Source organism: Danio aesculapii, chromosome 6 (genome assembly GCF_903798145.1).
Source record: "Danio aesculapii chromosome 6, fDanAes4.1, whole genome shotgun sequence".
NCBI classification, from domain to species: Eukaryota; Metazoa; Chordata; class Actinopteri; order Cypriniformes; family Danionidae; genus Danio; species Danio aesculapii.
In genome coordinates, this window is record NC_079440.1 from 34,020,877 (window position 1) to 34,044,630 (window position 23,754).

General features: G+C 35.0%; 1 protein-coding gene across 1 annotated transcript in view; it reads right to left on the reverse strand.

Moving 5' to 3' along the window:
* The window catches only part of cachd1 (cache domain containing 1), a 137,124-nt gene extending 120,441 nt beyond the window's left edge, over positions 1-16,683 (reverse strand). Inside the window, exon 1 of the mRNA XM_056460039.1 lies at positions 16,208-16,683. Within this exon, the coding sequence (XP_056316014.1) occupies positions 16,208-16,444 (237 nt within the window). The 5' untranslated portion in view covers positions 16,445-16,683. The remainder of the gene's footprint in view (positions 1-16,207) is intronic.
* Between the last annotated feature and the right edge of the window lie 7,071 nt (positions 16,684-23,754).

A 23,754-nucleotide genomic window follows, 5' to 3' on the forward strand; every position in this document is an offset into this window, starting at 1 on the left:
AGTCAATGGGTTTACTCACTTTTTTTAAAGTAACGTAACTAATTAATTTTACCAGTATATGCAGTTTATTACGATTACCCTTTAAAATCACCAGTAATTATTTGACTGGGTCTTTCAAAAACAAAAAGACAAAAAAAAAATCATCTAAAAGAACAGCCAATCAATAAACAATTGTTTATTTTTAATGTAGGTGGAGATGTCAACATTTGTGAACAACACTAGCTTCCAAATATTGGCACCCAAATCTAGCAAAACTATAAATAAAATTATCAGGCCTGACTCTCAAGACTTTGCTTGCCAGTTGTTGTTGTTTTTTTACTATTTGTCAGTGTTTAGCAATTTTATAAGCCCAATTAATACATGAACAGTCATCTAGTAGCATTGACAGACGCTGAAACTGCAATTTGAGATTTTCACCAACATAAAAAATTTTTTAATCAAACTCGGCTCAAAAACTTATGGACGATAAAATATAATGACCAACAACAATTAAAAATCCAATATAAGCATAATAATAAAATAACAGCCCAAGCTGCAAAGTAATATGTTTGCGAAAAATGGAAATTTATTTCCCCAGCTACGTTTAGCATGTTTCAGATTGAGTGCAGAGTCTAAATTTATTAGTTTTGTGAATCTGAAAAGTGTTACTTAAATTCTGTTTTGTTGGGTTTCAGACATACGTCCTTCTTAGATCACCTAGACCAGGGGTGTCAAACTCAGTTCCTTAGGGCCGCAGCCCTTTACAGTTTAGTTCCAACTCCAACATACTTACCTGTAGGTTTCAAACTAGCCTGAAGGACTCAATTAGTTTGATGAGGTGTGCTTAACGTGAGTTGGAACAAAACTGTGCAGAGCTGCGGGCCTCCAGCAACTAAGTTTGACACCTGTGACCTAGACAAATATAAGCAAATACAAAAGTAAAGTGCACTGTGACCATATAGTTTTACCTCGATTTTCCATTACTTTAATTTCTATTGTGGAACCAAGCTTCATCTGATTCAAACTTAAGCGCTTTGAATCACATACAACACCATACAAAGTGAGCTACAGAGCAAACTAAGCACACCAGAAAAGTCTATATAATGATAGAAAGGTGAGGGAAAATAATTTGTCCCTTTAAATATTATTGTGAAAAGGAACAAAAGTAGTAGGCATCATACTGCCAAGTAGCATTCATTATATCTTCTTAATATTTTCAAGTATGTTCTGGGGTTTCACAAACATTTAGGCTGAAGCATATTTACAATAAAGATGTGTTGATAAAGGCAGTTAATATGGTACAGATATATTGTAAACTGACATGGTACTGATCTGTTATTAATAGAAAACTATAGAAAAATTGTGAAATATTTGACATAACTTGTGTGTAAAAGACACTTTAAAAAAACTGAAAGATGAAAAGCAAGAGAGTTCAGTCTCATGAACACACACAACTTCATGCCTGATATTTTACTCTTGAGATTAAAGATTACCATATTAAAAAGCTTAACATATAAAATATTTATCTAAATATAAAAAGCATTGAAATAATCTACAATAGCCATATTTGACTACAAGATTTCAAAATCATTTCATGTTTTGATTCCATCCAGAGCTATTTACATCAGCCTCACAAAAACACGATATTCCGCAGCTTTCACTATCCATCTATTAAAAAACCCCATAAAGCCTTTCAACAGAGCGAACATGCATGTAGAGCCATTACTATAAGTGCCTCCATCCAAACACCTGCATTTCCACAGTGCTCTGCTGCTGCAAACTGTTCATTACACACAGTCTTCCTTTCAGCAGACACCAGAGACCTAAAGCGCTGTCCCCAAGACTCCTGTAAAAGAGACGCTGGCACTGGACCAGTTCACACACACACATAATCACGAGTGCCAAGCAGACCGCTGCCGGGCACGATTTGAGAAGTGCACATGCATACATCGAGCACAACCATATTCTTTTTCTCTACCACAGCCTCTTAAGCACCAGCACCTAGTAAATCAGCCAGTAAATTGGTCTCCACTGCTAAAACCATCACAAGACGAGGGCAGTTTATCTGAGACCACACTGAAACATCTCTATGAAGTCTCAAGGGAGCATGAATCAATAAACAGAAGAATTACCAGTAAATAGTCCGCACACACACTAATCAATTCCACACACACACACACAAACGCGTGGCAGCAACTGCAGCGTTAAAGCTAATAAAAATTCCTTTTGATATCCTTTTGGTGTTTACATATTATAGAGGGGAAATGTAGTGTCGTGCCTAACACCCAAGTTCATGTGCCGTGCAAACGCAGGTGTTGCATTACCAGTCGGTCTGGGCAGATAAAATAACTGACCTTGGCAAGCGGCAGCCCAAGCTCGAGACATTCATAGCAAAACACAGCTGCTGCTTGTTGCTCTTGCAGCTTTCCTCCGTCTCCTATCGCACATTCAAAGCGGGTAGGCTCCTTTATGTTGGCCAATTAGTGGCCACAGAGTCGAGGTTCTTTTTATCTTTCAAAGTACACACTACGAGAGCGAGGTGGATTCAAAGTTCACAGACTTATCTTAGGTCACTTCCTGCTTCATCTTGGGTGGCGAGAGACAGTGGCAGTCTTTGAAATCAAGTAAATGAGGGTAGAATTACCTGTGCTCTAATGATAGAAATACCAAAAACATGAACAATCTTTGCATCCTTGATTAGGATCATAACTTTTAAAATAAGAATCTGAAAAGGAATATTAACATTAAAATCATGGTTGCTTTTGGTAAGATGATAATTATTTAGATTGTTATGACAGTGTTATTAAAAACAGTGAATACAGAATTAAAAAAATAATAATTTTAGATACATTTGTTGTTACATTATTAGCAATACTTATTGCCACATAATAATAGCAATAGTAATAATAATAATAATAATTATTATTATTATTATTATTAAGATGATAATTATTTAGATTGCCATGAAAAATTGTTATGACAAATAATAAATAATTTTTTTAATTAAGTTGTTATATATGATCTGTTATATTTTTATTAATACTTATACCCACATAAAAATAGTAATTGTAATATTATGTGATATTATTATTATTATTATTATTATTATTATTATTATTATTATTATTATTATTATTATTATTATTATTATTATATGTGGCAATACGTTTGATAAAAATAATTAGCAAAACAAAACAGATTATTTTGATAAATGTTTGACAAAGCATATAAAACTAAACAACCACAATAATATGCTATTATTTGTTTATTATTAAAATCATAGTGGTAAAAATTGTTCTGAATTATCGTGCATCCTAGTTTCAATTATTACAAGAAATACAAATAAATGAGCAAAAGCTTCAATCAAAACCAATTAATAAAAAAATGGCACAAAAATCAGAAACTGATGCAGGTCCAACCATTTTCTTTATCTCAGGCTAAAAGGAAATGTGCCCCTCAGTACCACAAAGAGGAATTCCCACCTGCCCTCTTATCTCAAAGGTTATCAGATAAAGGGGTTTGGATGGGATGCAAACTACTGACCTCTATATTTATGGGCGCTCTTTAATCTCCAAATCAGGGAGTGACTCCCCTGACCAAACACAGTGGGTGCTCTCATCTTCTCTTCCTTAATCTCTAAAAGCATCCATCTTCCATCTCTTCCCTGTCATGAAGAATAGTCATTTTTCTACAGATTTACTAATGCATTTTTAAAGTTGCTTCCAGGAGCTGATAGAACAAGGTCTGGTAATCAGCTAATTCTTCTATGGAGAATACGAAGTAAAAGAATCAATGACTAGAGTGTCTGTTATATTTATGAGCACTTTAATATTGTGAGCGGCTTACACAATAAGGATAGAGGGATATTGATAGCAGGTTAGAATTGGATCAAAGAGTTGAGGATTAATGAAGTAGAGTTCATTCAGTCATTGATTCACTCACAGTGAATGGGTTTGGCTGTATAGACTGTGTTTCTCCTAACCCTGTCATTTCAAAGCTGTTCAGACTCTCATCTACTCCTCCCACCCTCAAGCATTCCTGCTTCAGACATGACAATGGCCTATCAATCCAACTCACTACATTATACATGAGTCGATGGAAACTTTGGAAAGAAATAATCAATTCAAATGCACACTCAAAAAACATTTAAAACAAAACAACAATGATCACATAGAACTACTCTACGGTTACATAAACATCCTTTACAGTGAATATAAAAGCTGAAAGCTGAACAAACTCTAAGTTACAACATTAATAGAATCTCAAAGAAACGCATCAACTTATTAATACAGGTCCAATAACAAGTCCAATTATTAATACAGGGTTTGTTCAGATAAGAAAACAAAATTGTGTTGTACTAATGAAGTCTGTGTACTAAAGAAGTTTGTTTAGCTAAAGAAGTCTGAGCATCAGCATAAAACAAAATCCTAAAGCACATCAATATAGATCAGTCTGGACTTATTTATAAATTTACACATCTTTCACCTGCCTCTTTGGTGAACTTTCCAGATTGCTGTTTGGTTATTTTCCGGAAGTTTGTTTGTATGAGCTTTTCGATCTTTATGTAATATTGGGAAATAAGCTTATTGTATGAAAACAAAAGAACAAGAAAAACATCCACAAAAATAGCAACTTTGCCCTTCTGAGAGCCACAAACTGGAGAAAGCCCATAGTGTTTAAAAATCAGGTCCGTAAGAATTGGTCTTTAGTGGCTGTCCAAACCCAACTGCCTACATAAATGTTTGCGTTATGAAAGCAATCTGATGGAATTCATTTTCAACCATCTTGGTTGAAAGAGGAAAGCTCAAAACGTTTCAGACTCCATTAGCTAGGGCAGTGTTTCCCGACCCTGTTCCTGGAGGCACACCAACAGTACATATTTTGTCTCCCTTATCTCACCCATTCACTTCAGGTTTTGGAGTCTCTTCTAATGTTCTGGTGAGTTGATTCAGGTGTGTTTGATTAGGGAGAGCTTGAAAATGTGTACTGTTGGTGTGCCTTCAGGAACAGGGTTGGGAAACACTGAGCTAGGGATGCACCGAAATGAGAATTCTCTCACCCAACTTCACCCAACGACATGTTTCATGAACATAATGAAATTAAATCATGTTATGGAGGCAAAACAAAAAAAAGTAAACATTTTCAACACTGTCAAATGTATCAATAATTCCACCCTTTGGTGTTTTATTAATAATAATAATTCATAAATGTATTTTCAGGGCGGGATCAGTGGTTAGCACTGTCGCATTACAGTGCTTTTATGCTTTTTAAAAATGGTTCTACTCTGTTTCTCTGGTTACTCTGTGTTTATCAATGAATATTATTCTGTAAGAAAAAATTATTTAGTATCGACTTAGTATCGTGATATTTAATTTAGGTATCGAAGTCAAAATTTTGATTTCGTGCAACACTATATTATACTACATAGAAATACTTAAATTATGTTGATGTGTTATTTGAGTGAACTTTGCTTTTCTGGTGAGCATCTGCACTACATGCACAGTATCCAGGTACATGAGGAGAATATCACACTACTTTGAACTTTTACCACAGCATGCACGAAAGCTAGTCGACAGTGTATTCCACTGCTCTTGTGCTTTGGTTGACACAACAACAAACTGCACTGAACACTGCTTGGTAGAGAGGCGCAGCCTTTTTTTGGCAAATATTTTCAAATGAAAACCAAAAAAGCCATTATTGGCCAAAAATTTGGTGCATCTCTACCATTTATACCTGTATTTGCTGTCGATGACATGTCACTGGATCATCAAAAACACAACTTACTTCCAACTGTAAAAAGTGTTGCTCACATTACACTGAATGGAAAGGAGCATTCAGAAAAGAGAAAAAACAAGTGTGGAGACTTCGTGTAAACGAATAACTGCTTTAAATTGCTCATCTATTGCATCATTCCACAGCCAAAACCTGATCCTTAATTGACATCCAACTCTTCAATCCATGAAGTGTCTGTTATTCTCTTTACTCAAAGACAAACAGCAACATGAGACGTATCAGCATGATCTAGACCCTGGAGAGAGGGGGCAGTCAGTGTGGAAAAAAGCAGATATGAAAAACTGTCTGGTAAAAATGAAATGAGGGCTACTCTCAAGAATGAGAAGGGGAAGGAGTTCCCTCTCAAAAACCATAAAGGTGGAAGGGAGTACAAGCACCAAGCCATTCTGAATAGTCGTCCAACAAACACCAACACAGTCACACTTCTGAGAGCGATGTGGGGCCCCCGGTCTCCCTTCCCCCTTGGGACAGGGTAGGGTGTGTGAAGACCTCCCTATTGAACGCTCTGTGATAAGGGCCGATGTCCCATCCCATGTCGACCCTGCAGGAACTTACTGAAAGGACCTTTTGAGGGCCGCACAAAGGCCAGTTCCCATGAAGCTTCTATTCTTCCCTACGTGTGTGTGAGAGAAAGAGCCCAAACTGATTAAATAAGGCCGGTTAATTACAGCTCCTGGTTAATAAAGGCACTACAGAAGGCAGGCTCTTCTCCAAGAGAAAGGGTGGGGGGGTTGCCTCTGGGAGATTGTGAATGAAAGACCTCCTCTCAAAAGCTTCCACACAGCAGACTTTCTAACTAGGTCGTTCAATAACAGGCGCATCCTAGCCGTGCAATGAGAAGCCCTCTTGGTGAGGTTTCGAGTGAATGAAAAGTACACCACAATGGCTTCGCCGAGGTTTACTTTACCATGGTGATACTCTGCGAAAGAACCGCTCGGGTGGCCTTTTTTCCCCCTTAAGCAAAAGACCAATTAAAGCATACGAATGTTTTGCAGTGTTGGACGGAGAGGAACGCTCCCTTAAGATTGTTACCTTGAGTTTGGGAGTGGTTTCAATGGGATGCTGAACATTTACCAGAAGACAAAAGGAAAAGGGACAATACAATGAAACAAAGCAGAAAGGATATGGGACAGAACAGAAAAGCAAGTGTACAGTGAAACCAAAACAGTAACTCTACTGCAGCCGTCCTCACTAATTGAAATCAAACAGCTGGAGGTGAAGTATAAGAAATGTTTTCAACTCACTGACTGCTAAAAGCTGGGCAAAACATTTCAGGACTCTGTGAAGCAACTGACTCTGAATTTCAGTCTTTGAAAGTGAGGAATGAACAATGAGCTAAACACAAGCAAATCACATTAAATTTAGCTTGTTGTTGCATAATTGATTAGAGCTGGGAGGTTAATCGAAGGTGCTTTTCATGCACATTTTGTCAGTGATGTGAAGATAATCTTTCTGCGATAATAAAGCACGTCTCTGTATTGCTGCTACATCTGAAAGCACATAAAATATTACATGGTTTTACTTCAAACTGATAACTTTAGGAGAGTGTTTGAAATAACTCCTGTAAGACGATTCCATAGTAGTGTGTTTATTAGTCACAACAAATCAACAAACAGCATTTAAATATTCTTTTTATTCAACCAACCACTTCAGGAATGTCCTAGGTTTCTTCTTCATTATGTATCTGGAGTTTCCACCTCCGCCATTTAAAGATTTACTACTGATCAGAGAACCTTGCTTCACTGACAAGATGTGCATGACAATTTCATATCGACTTTATTTTGATGCATTATCCAGCCTTTTCTTTTAATTAATTATATCTCAACATCATTTGATTGGTGAGCAGAAAATTGTTCTTATGCATACCTTATTCATTCAAAAACATTCATATTGACTAGGGCTGGGGGATTTGGCCTTAAATCAATATCTTAATAAATTGAACATTTTAACTTGATTATGATAATTATTATTTTATTTTTTGCCTTCATAGTTTACTAATAGGTTTTGTACAGTAAATATGCTCACATATTATGCAACCGGTATGCAACCGTGCAAAGGCTGCGTCAGGCCATATGCATGCGCTCGTTGTAGAAGTTTAAATCAACCTTAACAGAGCAGGATCATGCGTCTCAAAATGCGGTATAATCAAGAAAAAAATTAGATCGATTATAGGTTCTGAATAGGGATGCACGATATATCGGCGGCCATTTCGTTATCAGCCTATAAATGCTGTTTTTAAAGTTATCGTTATCAGTCCGGTGCTGATAAATTACGTAATTGTACACAACTGCCTGCCTCGCTCTTGCATGGGGGAACTTGTCTAGTGCACTATAATGGAGCTTTCCTCACATTGTTTATTCCTTCAAAGTCCGTCCTTTCTTTGTGTGGTATTGCTGGGCGTTAATAACTCCGTAAGTAACCCTGTTCCTTATCATTGTAGATATGTTTGATAGAGTGTCATTGTGTATTTTGGTTTCAATCACCTCAGGAAAAACAGTACATGTGTAAACATTAGAGCAGCAATGCACATGTGCTAAACAACTCCTTGGGTTGTTTGTAATCTAATATGATTATTTGTTCTTATCAACATGTGTTGCTGATGTAAGATTGTTTTCAGTTTGATCGGCATATTTGTAATGATTATAACGAGCACTCGTGATAGCCTTTACTATGCGCACACACACACACACATAGTGAGTCAACAAAGCATGCACAGCAGCAGGGAGAGGTGCACCAGACACTGAATCCAGCACAGGGGTTCTCAACCCTCCGCCACATTCGGTCTTTATATTATGCACGGTGTTTGTCAAAGTCATCTGTGTTCAATGCTCAGTAGTTGCATCAAAATCTGATTTTCTGTGACAAATCTGACTCCGCTTCGTCACACAGCGCCTTCACTTAACTTAGTTTCAAACTCAGCGGTTTATCATAAACCTTTCATCGATCATTTTTCCCGCAATTGACAGCAAGAACGAACATTGAAGCTTAGTCTGATTGACAAACAGCCACCACATATCTAAAATGAATCTAAAACGCCAAATAGGATGAATTCATGCCGCATTTTCCAAAGTAATACTAAAGTACTTAGCTTTTGCTTGTACGGTTCTTCAGTTCTTATATTTTCATTTTACTTAAAATACGTTCATTAAATTTGTTTGTTAATTAAGTGTCATTTTGTTATTTAACCAATTATTTTTATACAAAAGTCAAGTTGCAGGTTAATTTGCTATGCGAAGAACAGCAAATCATTTATTTTTGGCATAATATAAAATCATGAATATAGGTCTAATCACAATATAAATATAACATTTTGAAATATTTATAATTATCAGCTATAGTACATCGGCTATTGGCCTCCAAATCTTAAGAGTAATCGGTTATCGATATCTATATCGGAGCATCCCTAGTTTTGAATGTCAATTTCCATTTTTTTTTCGATTAATCACCCAGCTCTAATACTGACCTTAAATGTTTGAAAAGTAATTTTCTCGCTCACTCAAAACAATAATATAAGCTAAATTTGTCTACAACCACAATTCGACAATTTTACCAAAAGAACCAAAATTGTAACTATAAACAACAAGAATGATTAAAAAAATAATGATTTTTGTTTAGTCGTTTATTTGTTTGTTTATAAATTGGTAAAGGATATCAGCTTGACTCAAATCCAACTTGACTCTCATGTTTGATTTTATACAACAGTTCAAGAAAATAAATTAGACACAGTTCAGCCAAAAGTGAAAATTTACCGACCATATACTCGCTCTCATATGGTTTTAAATCTGTTTGAGATTTCTTTTTTTTAAACACAAACCAAAAAATAAATTAAACTCAAGCAGTGTTTAAACAATTGAAGAGCGAGTAAATGATGACGTGAACATAATTGAGGCAAATTATCTTTTTAATCCAGAATGTGTTACATTTTATACACAATACGGTGTTTGTTTTATTTTACCAATGAAAACAGTTACAAAGCTAAAGCAGAACGTTTGTGTGCCTCACAAAAACAATAAAGCATTACATTCATGACTGAATCTGCTTTTGAACAAATCAATTGATAAATAACAATTTATAAATAATCCAATCAAAAAGAGTCACTTGCTTACCCAGCCACTGACAAAAACACAGAGAAACACACTGAGAAAAGCACTGCATTGTACACTGTAAAACAAATCTGTTATTTTACGAGTTTTTTTTTTTCAGTTTTTTTCTGGAGTGCCGGGAAAGAAAAAAAAAAGAAAAGAAAAAAAAAAAAATCAGAAGAATAACAGAAATTGACCGGAAATTTAAATTTAAGGAAATTTCTGTCATTTAACATCCGTTATTTTACAGTAAATTTCTGTAATTTAACAGCAATTTTTTTTAACAGCATGAGCAGTTTTTAAATATGTTTATATTAATTTTGAATTATACGTCTAAATTAGACATTTAATTTCAAAATTTGTTATTTGAGACATATTTTGTCTAACTATTGGTCGACTACATAAAACACATTGAAACAAAACAGCAGACGAGCTGAATCAAACCCAGTATCACTCTCTTCCATCGGGTGGATCTTATGTACAGTATATTCAGGGTTACTGTTGTAAACAAAGAAGTGCTGCACTTCGAAACACTGTTTTAGTATCGTTAAGAAACATTTAAACTTTTTTAAAGGCAGTCAGTTCCCCTTAGAGATCAACCTAGAGAACTCCTACTCCAAATACCTGACCTAACCATGATACTAAAAGTTGAGCCATCACAATAATATTCAACTAGTTTTACAGAAAACTAATTACAACCATTCCACTGAAGCGAGTTGGTAGGTCACGGTTCTTCTGATCAAAACCAGTGGCTGTTCCCCTCAGACGAGCATGTGCATTTAAGCAGACCCAAAGGTCACAGTCGCAGCGGACTGGTCAGTCAACAAAACAAATACTCCAGAGCTAATTAAGCATGACCACACGGGAAAGCTCAACAACAACCTACTGTTACACACTCATCCACTGTAACTGAATTAGATCACAGGAACTTGTAGATGTGTGACTAGTCCAGGAGCAAGAGGGGGTGGACTATCAGCCTGGATGTCTTTGAAGGGGCCCAGTGGCCGTGAGCTGATGGATGGACTGTCGTTAACTGGATGGGTCATTTGGAATGGCTCTGTCTCAATGGGCTATTTCATCAGAGATCATCCCACCCAGACACTATGAAAAGCCCTTCAAACCACGGACTAAATTCTATTGACCGATTCCTAGACTAGTCTGTGAATGGGAAATGAAAAAAAATCTAAATATTTTAAACATCACAATGTAGTAAGTATTTTTAGATATAAACATTGCTGAAAGCCATGAAAGCAGAGCTTGTATGTCATTCCAAACCTGTATGTTTGACATTCCTTAAAATAAAAACAAGATATCAAATTACCTCAGTGCTGTTTTTTAAGTATGATTTTATGATTGCTTTTATTTTGGCAGTTTTTGATTTTGAACAACTTATCCCTTGCACTGACATCTGAACTTTTTTTCATATAGAGGCGTTTACACAAGACAATCAAAATTTTCAATCAAAAACAAGAGACCCTTTATACATTTACATGACAATGGCATTTTGATGGCCTGAAAGCGCAAACATTTGAAACTTGGTACACTATTTTTGAAAACAATAGCATTTTAAATGTAAGCTACATTGAAAAACATGGTTTAGTGAAAACAATGACATCTTTACGTATTACTTATTAGAGCTGGGAGTAGGGCTGCACGATTAATCAAAAAAAAAAAAAGATCGCTATCTCAATTTGACCCTACACACGATCTTAATTCAGCTTTTCTATGATTCAGCCAATTATATTTTTAAGGTCTGGAGAGAAGCGTAAAGGCGCTCTCGCACAAGTCTTCACAGCAACATGGACACCTCCAAATGGCATTAAAAGTATCACATACCCTATTTCTAAGGTATAATTCACGTCATTTCTCAATGTCATTTCTGTCTAAATGTAATGAAGTATTCGCGGCCGCAAAAATCACACGTAAGCTGACCGCGAGCTGTTTGTTTACTACCGAGAACGCGCGTGTGCATGCCAATGACGCCTACTTTAGTGAACAGAACCTGCATAGGCTGTGAATAAAATCTAATAAAGTTGTAAACGACGTTTAGTTTGTTGCACAGAGCGATCGTTTGAGGGCCGTGCGAGAGGTTTGATTTGCATGTGGGCGTTTCTTTCTCACAGTGACGGCAGCCATGGGAGTGAAAATGAAACTGGCCGCACATCATTAAAATGATCATATCGCATTTTACGGTTATGATTATGACAAGCATTTGATATAATTTTTTTTTTCATTGCTAACACATATTGTTGTGCATAAAAATAAATGTTTACTGTGTCAGTATAACTACTCTAGCCTATATAATGTTGAATATAGGCCTAATGCAAGAAGGAATCTGCTAATGATAAATGTCTCTTTTTAACAGTAAAAACAAATGGTCTAATAATGTTCTCAATGACAAATGACAAGCATATGTCTAAAAATATAATAATTCAACTTCAGAATTATAAATAGTTGTATTCTGATTCGTTGTGAATTAACAAACAGGACATATTGAAAGTCTGTTCAAGGCCAAAATAATGACTATACAAAACTTAGCATTTTAAGCAACAGTAGACCTACGCATAGGCCTAATATTATTATTGTTTGAGTATGGTAACACCCAGAGTATTGAAACACCCATATGGTAACATATTGTTGCCATATGTTTGAGAATAAGAATATTAATAGCCTACTCATATGAATTTTTTTTTTACATCGACAGAATCGTGAGAAAATCGTGATCTTGATTTTAAGCAAAAAAAAAAATCGTGATTCACATTTTAGCTTAAATCGTGCAGCCCTAGCTGGGAGGATAAACGATATAATTGAATCGCAATAAAATTAACAATGATAAGCTCTTTCTTACTCTATATTGATCTAAGAGCCAATCACAGAAGAAATGTGCAACAACGGGAATCATAAACCAAAGTGAGTTGATATTAGAATTGAATTTTCGCTCACCGGAAATTTATCAGCCTAAAATATTTTATGCCATTTATTGGATTTTTGTAGCTTTAGTCATTGTTGTGGTACTCTTTTAAATCTGGAAGCATTAACAACTGATATTGAAATATATATCATTATCGATCAATATGAAAATAATCATCAAGATTGCTTTGTCATATCACCCAGCCCTTTTACATATTTATTATGTAGACTTGTATTAACACTTAACCAAAACAACAGTGGTGGATTATGTGTGCAGACACATAGTGGTTTTCTGCTTAATAACATTGACAATTATTGGCCTGGTATGCATGATACAGTTTTAGTCAATTTACTAGATCTGTGAGCCAAACGTTTCAAAAACACAAAGTAAGTTAATCACAAAAGTTGTTGCGTAAACATACCACGAAACTAATTTTGTTAAATCCTGTTTTAAACTGGTTTAAAAAGCACATGCATTACGGTATACTTCTATATGTTCACTGAAGATCGATTTAATCCATTTAAAATTATTATTAGTGTTGTCTGATTTTTTGTAAAAGGTAAGCAGAAACACTTGTCTCTAACAACATACTAACATAATTGTTAGAAAATAGACATTGAGACAAATTAACGATTAATTCACCAAATCGAACAAAAGTTAGGTAGTAAAGTTATTATGCTGACTATACTGTCCTAACATCATTGTAAAGGCAATACACACTAGGTATGGGACAATAACCCTTTTTCAAGGTATACAGCGGTTTATAAAGTCAAGGTTAAACAATTTTCTGCTATACCGTTCCTAAGGTATGTGTAAGATTTTTTTATTTGTTTTTTTAGGACAACAGTACCTCCAGCAAAAAAGATGTCCAAAGATGCCATTTTAAGTAATAAAGAAATCAGTGTTTTTGTCAATGATCCACTTTAAGTATTTAGTCTGACATGTTTATGGTTGCAAAATATTTAAAATGTTTCTTAAAATAAGATATATTGTGTTCAGAGGGGAAAAAGCTGTTGTTTTTTTACCCAGACAATTAAAAGAATATATTTAAGAGTAATCACAATACTGTGAAACCGTGAAATTTTTATCCAAGTTTATCATACCGTCAGAAACTTACACCGGCCCATGCCTACACACAAAATATGTGACTAAAACTAACCCACAACACAGAGGCAATATGCTAATGATGGAATGGTGTTCTTTACTGCAGCAGGTTTAGTGTCTTTGTTCCAAACCCTGGCAGTGATGTTCCTCTTAAACCAATCTGTGATGATCAGCAGTGTGAATACATCATGTTTATATAACAATAAGGCTCGCTAGAACATCACTAAAAGTGGTTCTGAAAAAAATGAGGTACTAGGTAGGGAACGCAGTGGAAACCAAATCACACCACTCCATGCAGCTGAAAAGTGAGCCAACTGATATTAGATTTATTATATAGATGCTAGATTGATAGATGCTATTTATTATATGATTATTATTAATTTATTATTTTATCAAAATATGTACTCTGTGTGTTCTGCAGAAGAAAGAAAGTGATTATTTATGAATGGCACTACGTTAACATTTTTGGCAAACCATCACGATCAATTTCATTTGGATTTACAAGTTTTGTTGTTGTTTTTATCCCGATTGCAACAAACAACACCATTTTCCCACTGCAATCATATCACAAAGATTCATAGATCAGATATAATGATGATGTTTACTGACGTGGGAGGGTAAAGAATATATGGGAAGCACAAGTGCAAGAGCCAAATCCTGCATAATCAATCATCTAACACATCTCGATTACATTTTACACACACCGATTCAGAATTACCATCATTATTCAATTAGGAGGCCTCCGTTCAAACAGCCTCAACTTAAACCACAGCCACCAGCCTGATGGACAAACACAGACAGCTCAGAGACGCCCGAAAAGAAATACTGCAAATGGAAAAGCAAACATACCCAAGCTGAAATGTTAATTACAACACTCTGTACACTTAACAGGTGATATTGAATAGCGAAGAATTAGTCTTAAGTAAGAAACTGACAGCTTAATTAAGATTGTTTGCAACGATTATGTAACTAATTATTACAATTGTGAAGCACTTAAATATGAATGATTGTCATAAACAAAATATATCATCAAGCACTATGATATAGGCCTTGAATAAAAGCTATGGTGCAAGTGTAAAAGAGTTTGTAGATATGAGGTCAGATATGTTTTTACGGGCACAAGAATATTTAAACTGGAAGCAGATAGTCTAGTTTGTGGGAAATTTCTGTATCTAAATACACGGCTCAATTCAAAAGCAGAAAAATTGATCTCAATAGCAGATATACGGTGGAAGTTGCCAATTTGTGAATGTGCCTGCAAGAGTAATTCATCTGATTTACAACCAATTATATGTCCGAAGGGAGAAATGAGGGAGTAAGAGGGAAGTGTGTGTGTGAGTGGGGGGGTGGGGGGGGATGGGGATTATTAACATCTGAGTGTGACAAAGGAAAAAAGGAGGAGCCAGAACAGCAGTATAGTGTGGCACAGATGAAAGGCCATTTGGGTTTGGCCCCCTACTGCCCACCTCTGTGCGCGCTCCCTCTGAAGTGCGCGCGTTTACACCAACACATCACAGCGACACAACCTGCCATTTGCTGTGAAAACACACTTTTAATTGTATACCGAAGTCATTTAGGTTGCCAAAGGAAGATGTTTGGGATTTATAAAATCTGTATGTCAGGCTTTGAAACTTAACGATAAAGTGCTTGCACATAAAACACGAAATTAGTGTGAGGGATTTCGATTTTCACAAACACTGTTGTGGTATACTTAATTTGTGCAACTTGGATGGCACCATTGTATAGTAGTAACGTACTTATAGCTAATGTGCTATCTTTAAGTCGTATTTTAATAAGAAATTACACATTATTTATTCATGTATGTGCAAATATGATCACACACTCGCTGATTGGAGGAGAAACTAAGCTAGGCTACAACTGCAGATGTTTCTGATGAACACTGCAAAAGTAAACAATGAATCTTCTGAATACAACGTTTAAATCTGTGCGTTCATATTATTGAAAGCCTTTACATGAATGAACGCACGCAAGCATGTCTGGAAACAGTCAATCAATAAATGTGCAATTGTGAGAGCTGTCATTAAGTCAACATGTGTGTAAAAGTCCAACTAACTCAGAAGTAAATCACTTTTACAGTTTACGAACTATGCAGAGCGTCCTAAAAACGCATGAGGCTAATTAAATAGATAACGTTATGCATAATAGTAGCTAACACATGACTTGCATCTGTCTTAAATTACCTGCACTTTACTTCACACTTCCACTCAACATTTCAAAATAAAAAGCCATTCACACTAACAAAAGAATTTAAACTAAAAAATAAAAATAAAATGCAAATAAAAGACACCAGCTGAAGTTTTAAACGTGTATTTCATACCTGCATGGTGAGAACACCGAGCTCCTGAGTCGAAAGCTTCTTCATCTGCACTGCCAAAACTTGAGCCTCTTCCAGGATCGAAAATTCACTATCCGCGCCACAAAATCCACCACAAGCGAACACCAGCAGGGTGACTAGGCTCCACTTTGAGATCTCCAGGTTATTCCAGTTTGGTCGGGAGTGTTTGCTCCACGCCGCGAAGGAGAATCGAGATCCTGTCCGCGACCGACTCGCCATTATGGCTCGATGCGCTCCTCCTGCACGGGAATAGCGTAAAACTTCACCGATTACTTCCCAACTTTCCCGTTTCGCTGCTCCAGCTTCCCCGGACTCCGGCAGGGTTACTAAGTTGCGTCAAGGCATAGTTTTAGGCACTCAAACGCGGGTAAACAGACCAGTATTAGTTTCTTGGATTGTTGGCGCTGGGTAAAGTGAGTGAGAGTGTTTGTGCGTGTGTGTGCGTCCGTGTGTGTGAGAGACGGAGCATCACAATGGGAGTGAAAAGCAGGAGGCGCGTCATCCAAACACCGTCATGGATTCCGAAGAGCAGCTGGATTTGGATCTAATCCCCGTGATGTTGAGACTGGCTTACTTGCTGTTTGGGGTCCCAGAGGCCCTTGTTTTGTTCGTTTGAAGTATTTTCAAAATTCAAAAACCCCTTTTATGCCCGATTTTTAAAAAATTGGTGTCATATAACTAGTAACTGTGATTTATTTTTATTTGTAGGCTAATTTGGAAGAAGACTGTTGAACTGTTTGTGTTTTCAGTCTAAATTTTTATTTGTAAAACATCAGTTTTGTTAAATTATATTAGATGTTTTAAAATGTTTATTTATTGAATATAATATTTATTGAATATCATATTTTTATTGGTTCGACCCTCGGCTGGGTCAGTTGGCATTTCTGTGTGGAGTTTGCATGTTCTCCCCATGTTTGTGTCCATATCCTCCGGGTGCTCTGGTTTCCCCCACAGTCCAAAGTCATGTGCTGTAGGTGAATTGGGTATGCGCTAAATTATCAGTAGTGTCTGCATATGAATGAATGTCTATGGGTGTTTCCCAGTGATGGGTTGCAGCTGGAAGGGCATCCGCTGCACAAAACATATGCTGGATAAGTTGGTGGTTCATTCAGCTGTGGCGACCACTGATTAATAAAGGGAAGCCGAAAAGAAAATGAATGAAGGAATCATATTTTTATATTAGATGTTTATTAGTTTTGTATTAATTTGGTAATTTTAATCTCATCTGTTTGTATTCTGTTTAATTTATTTATTTATTATCAAATGTTAAATAATTCATTAAATTTCTAGTTAATCTTTTTTCATTATATAATAGATTATTTAATTTTTAAAATTTAATTGTTCTATCTTTTGTTTATCTTAAATGAGTTAGTTAGTTTTGTTAGTTATTTCACTCACTTACCCACTTTCCTTTAGCCTATTATCTTCTTTATCAGGGGTCGCCATGGTGGAATGAACCGCTCTGTTAATTGTTTAATGTTATATAATTTTATTTTTACTATTTAAATCATACATACATTATATATTACTTTTGTATATTATTAGAAAATAAAAAAGAAAATACACAGCCCATCATCCATGTATGTAAAATATCATGAACTAATTTAAATTAAATCACATGACATCAAATCGCCATCAAACACAAAAGTATAGTTGACAATAAATACTAAACATCATCAGTGCAATTGCCATTAATGAGGCCATAAATACATTATGAAAAATACTTATCACTCTTCAAAATAAGCTTCATAAATGGCAAGAACCGTTAACTTTCACAGAATCTTTTCCTGTGAATTTTTGTCAAATTTACTGTCACCAAATCCTGTTTAATATCTGATCTCTAGTGCAGTCTCAAATAGCATGCTGAAATTTACAGTTTTAGGGCACTGTGTCATGAAAACCCGTTTATAATCAAATAAAAACATCAACAGTATAAATATGAGCTATCAAAAAAGCTTTGAAAGAAAAAAAAAAACAAGAACTATTTCAAAATGCTTCAGAATTTACATGTTATTGCAAAATCCAGGGCTTCAGTCATATAACAGCACAGGAGAATAACAGAGTGTGTGGTTTGTAAGGGCATTACTGAGATATATGCAAACGCAAACCTCAAAAGCACTGGCCTCTTCAATAAGCAGAATTGCAAATATGTCATCTGAACAGTGAAGCAGGAGAGCCTATACTGAGAATGATGAGGTGAACTCTAAGTGTGAGGGAATGAATGGTTTTGTACAATCTCAGATTTTTTTTGTGTAATGGACTTGTGAAACACTATATTTTTATGTAATTTAAAGCTTAGATACATTATAATGTGGTCTGACCTGTGGTTGGGAGTCGTCTAAAGCAGAACACATTCATTTTGAAGATACTTTGGGTTTTGCTGGGCCAAAGCAGACAACAGGTTTTGATTATGGTATCTCTTAAAGTCTGTTTGAGGCGGAAGTTTTTCAGACTTTTATTTCAGTATGTTGGTGTACTTCCAACTGCAACGGAATATTGAGTAGGGGTGGGGCTTTTATTTTGCACACCATTCCCCCATAGCAAACTAACGGTAAGAGGAGTTTGATTTATCATATTGTGAGATAGCCCCTCACATCCATTACGCTCAATTAATTCTGGACAATTGATTATTCCCAAAAAATCTAAATCACCTGTAGGCGGTAGATCTTTCTCATATCTGGCACCTAAACTCTGGAACAGCCTTCCTAGCACAGTTTGGGAAGCAGACACACTCCGTCAGTTTAAAACTAGATTAAAGACACATCTCTTTGCATTAGCATACAAATAAAACACAAATGCTTTTGAAATCCAAATCCTCTAAAGGATTGTTAGTCTGCATTATTTAGGGCAACCGGAGCCGGAAACACTTCCCAAAAGGCATTATAATTTGAACGGCATCTGTGCTTGTGTTAGTCTTTTTTTATTACTCCCAAGGTTTCCATAATCCTGGACCAGGCCGTATCCTGAGCAGATGCTGTGGTGGTCATGGAGGAGTGGAAAGCATGAGACTGATTCCTGTAAAAACCCAGTAACAGACGAGTCTTTGCATTGATCCTGAAGGGCCAGCCTGTACACCAGCCGGTGACCTCTCCCACCTGCAGCTTCTCCACGATGGACGTCCAGCGTTCCCCAACCTCCGGCGCCTAGACTGCACCTACAAAGAAGAAGTTTGTAAAGAGGAGAAATGATCGTGCCCAACTGAGCCTGGTTTCTCTCGAGGGTTTTTTCGTTCACTTTAGTCAATTGGTGAAGTTTGTGTCTCGCTGCTGTCGCCACTGGCTTGCATTGTTCAGGACTTGTGGAGCTGCACATCAATGGATTTGCTCTTCAGTGTTTGGAATTTCAGCAGTGAAAAATAAACTACACTGGACTGAACTAAAATGAACTGACATAGTTTCAATTTATTATAATCTTCTATGTGAAGCTGCTTTGACACAATCTACATTGTAAAAGCGCTATAGAAATAAAGATAAATTGAAATGAACTGAAGCTATTAAACTGACATCAATAGAGAAGATTGATGGTACAACAAATGGTAAGATTACCAAAACAAACTTTTATTTTTTTACAATAGATTAATTTGCACAGACTAATTGAAATTTATTAATAAATTTGGTCACACTTTATCTTAAGGTACAATTCTTACTGATAACAAATTATAAAATTTAGCTCATACTTTACTGCTTATTATTGGCTATTAAAGTTATAGTTGGGTTTAGGTACTGGCTATGGATGTAAAGTGCAGAATATGTGCTTTATAGGAAAAAATGAAGTAAATATTTTGATAATAGGTAAAAAGCAAGTAGTTAATAGTGAGAATTGGTACTTAAACTAAAGCTTGACCATAAATTTAGCTCTTCATAAATATATAGGGTGATCTGGAAAACATGGCAAATTGAGCTGGAATTTATGGAATGGATTATACACCGTTTCCAACCTGCCAGCTGTGTGGAATAATTTCCAATTCCTCCATATATAAAGCTAAATGTCAGTCTCAAATATATATATATATATATATATATATATATATATATATATATATATATATATATATATATATATATATATATATATATATATATATATATATATATATATATATATATATATATATAGATAGATAGATAGATAGATAGATAGATAGATAGATAGATAGATAGATAGATAGATAGTTGAAGTCAGAATTATTAGCCCCTCTGAATTATTAGCCACCCACCCCCCCCCCATTTATTTTTTCCCCCAAATTTCTGTTTAACGGAGAGATTTTTTTCAACATATTTCTAAACATAATAGTTTTAATAACTAATTTCTAATAATTCAAGTCACTTCCATACAGCTTAAAGTGACATTTAAAGACTTAACTAAGTTAATTAGGTTAACTAGGCAGGTTAGGGTAATTAGGCAAGTTATTGTATAATGATGGTTTGTTCTGTAGACTATCGAAAAAAAATTTAACTTAAAGGGGCTAATAATTTTGACCCTAAAATGTTTAAAAAATGAAAAACTGCTTTTATTCTAGCTGAAATTAAATAAGACTTTCTCCAGAAGCAAAAACATTATCAGACATACTGTAAAAGTTTCCTTGCTCTGTTAAACATCATTTGGGAAGAAAAGAAAAAAAAAAATCAAAGGGGGGCTAATAATTCTGACTCTAACTATATATACATATATATATACACACACAGACACACACATACATTCAGCTTTTTGAACAGGGCACTATCAAAATCTACATATTTAAATCGATACTTTTAAAGAATAACTCTACAACAAGACACCAGTTTAATTCTGTTTTTGCTTGTCCTCAACAAAGCCACCACTGTGAAATTGGTTTCATATGTTCAATTTCGTCTGGTCCCTTTGGTTTCTTTGCAATTGCTGATTTATTATACACCCCAGTCAGATTAATTGCCCTGAATTAAAAGCCCCTTAATTGCCATCTAAAAAGGCCCACAGCTGAGTCAAATTAAAAGCTGTCCTCTTTAATTTCGACAAGTATGTGTCCATATATAAGATTTTCCCCAGTTTCCAATCGAGAATAACAAGTTCTCGTTGAGTTTTGTTAAATTGGCTGAAGTGCATCAGAGATAATGAATGAGATCAGCTGAGATGCTCCTGTTTTAATGTGCTTATGAAGTTATTCGGTGCTCAAACAGATGTGGAGTGATATCGACTTTTGATTACACTTTTATTAACTTAAGTGTCAACAATCATGTTAACTAAGTTTAAAGTTGTTTTAGTCATATAGTTTTGTTTTTTTATTGTTCTTATTTACTAATATAATATAATTAGATACCCACGTTCACGTGGGTTTCCTCCGGGTTCTCCGGTTTCCCCCACAGTCCAAAGACATGCGATACAGGTGAATTGGGTAGGCTAAATTGTCCATAGTGTATGAGTGTGTATGGATCTTTCCCAGAGATGGGTTACAGCTGGAAGGGCATTCGCTTCGTAAAACGTGCTGGATAAGTTGGCGGTTCATTCCGCTGTGGCAACCTCGGATTAATAAAGGGACTAAGCTGAAAAGAAAATAATTGAATGGGTGTCTGAATTTTTTTCCCCTGGACAACCACGTCAAGCAACTTAAACAAGCTGACAAAACAACATGAAAAAAAAAACAAGTGAACACATTATAAGTAAATTAATCTACATATTTTATATTACATTTTGTCTATTGTGTCAAAGAAATCTGTTTTTGTAGAGGAAAATATTCAATGTATTTCTGTTATTTTTATGAAATACATCATAAAACAATTACATTTGCTTAAGGGAATATAATAAAGTGGGTAGCAAACATAATTAGTGGGTTGCTGGTTTAAGTCCCAGCAGGGTCAGTTGGCAATTATGTGTGGAGTTTGCATGTTCTCCCCATGTTCGTGCGGGTTTCCTCCAAGTACTCCAGTTCCCCAACAGTCCAAAGATATGCGGTATTGGTGAATTGAATAAACAAACTAGGCCGTAGTGTATGTGTGTGAATGAGTATGTATGGGAGTTTCTCAATACTGGGTTGCAGCTAGAAGGGCATCCGCTGGATAAGTTGGCGGTTCATTCCGCTGTGGCGACCCCTGATGAATAAAGGGACTAAGCCGAAGAAAAAATTATATATGAATGTCATTCAGTGTTACAGAAATAATTCAATAAAAATGAAACAACGTATATATTCTGACCCATTCCTTTTAAAATATACAAAAGAAGAAGTTATATATATTTTAACATGATTCTTGCACTAAATATGACTGACAAGATTTTCTAGTTTATAAATAATTGCTAAACTGAATTATATTTTAATGGGTGTCTGAATTTTTTTTTCTCCCTTTGGACACCCGAGTTAACCAATGTAAAAAAAAGACCACATTATAAGTAAAATACTGTAATTGTTTATTGTAAAAGTTGAAAATTAATCTACATATTTCATATTGCATTTTGTCTTTTGTGTCAAAGAAATCTGTTTTTGTAAAGAAAAACTAGTACACTAATTAAATTTACATTAAACTAATTACATTTACATTAATGTAAAGTAGTATAAATAAGACAGCATTTGTAAATAAATAAATAAATAAATAAGTAAACAAATACCATTTGTATTTATTTTGTCTACAAATTTGTTTTACACACACATACACATAGTCAACATTTGTTTATCTTTGTTTATTTGTAAACCTTGTAATAGGATCAACTTTTTTGATCCACTACTGTATGTATGTGTATCTGTACCTACTAAACAATATTTTGGGTACTAATTTGTACCTAAAGGGGAGCAATACCTGACAACATCTAAAAAAAAAATCCTTTTGAGGATGTCCTCATTTGTAAAACAGGTAAAAATTGCTATAATATACACTCACAAAATATATATTTTTTTGCTTGTTCAAACTACTTATTTAAAATAAGCTAAATCAACACAATTCTTGAGATTTCATTGGGACAACTTAATTTTTTACGTTCAACCCACATAAATTTGTTAAAAGTGTTAGGTTAATTTAATCAATTTGTGTTGGGAAAACATGAATGAATTGTGTGGAACCCTGCATTTTTTACAATGTAGGTAATAAAATACCAATAAAAAGGTTTAACTAAATTGGCATTCTTAAAACAATTGTATATAAAAAAAAGTTGAGTAAAAATGCAAAAAGATTTATGGGTTTACAAATGGGCCAACATTAGAAAATGTATAGCTCTGTTTATATAAAAACAACTCTATTAAATGTCCTCATTTAGTCAAGTAAACATGTATTATATAGATATGTACACTGAAAAAAGTGTTGCATGCAGAACTGTTGCAAACAAGTTATTTGTGTGGAATTTAAACAAAAATATTTAATTTAATAATGTTCAACTTAATTTGTTTGCTTAAATTCAGCCCAAATAAATTGTTTACAACCACTTAACGTAAAAAATTGAGTAAATCTAAGGAATCATCTTTGAATAATTTTTTTCAGTGTACACTCAAACAATATATATTTTTGCTCGTTCAAACTACAAATTTAAAATGAGCTGAATCAACACAATTCTTAAAATTTTATTGGGAC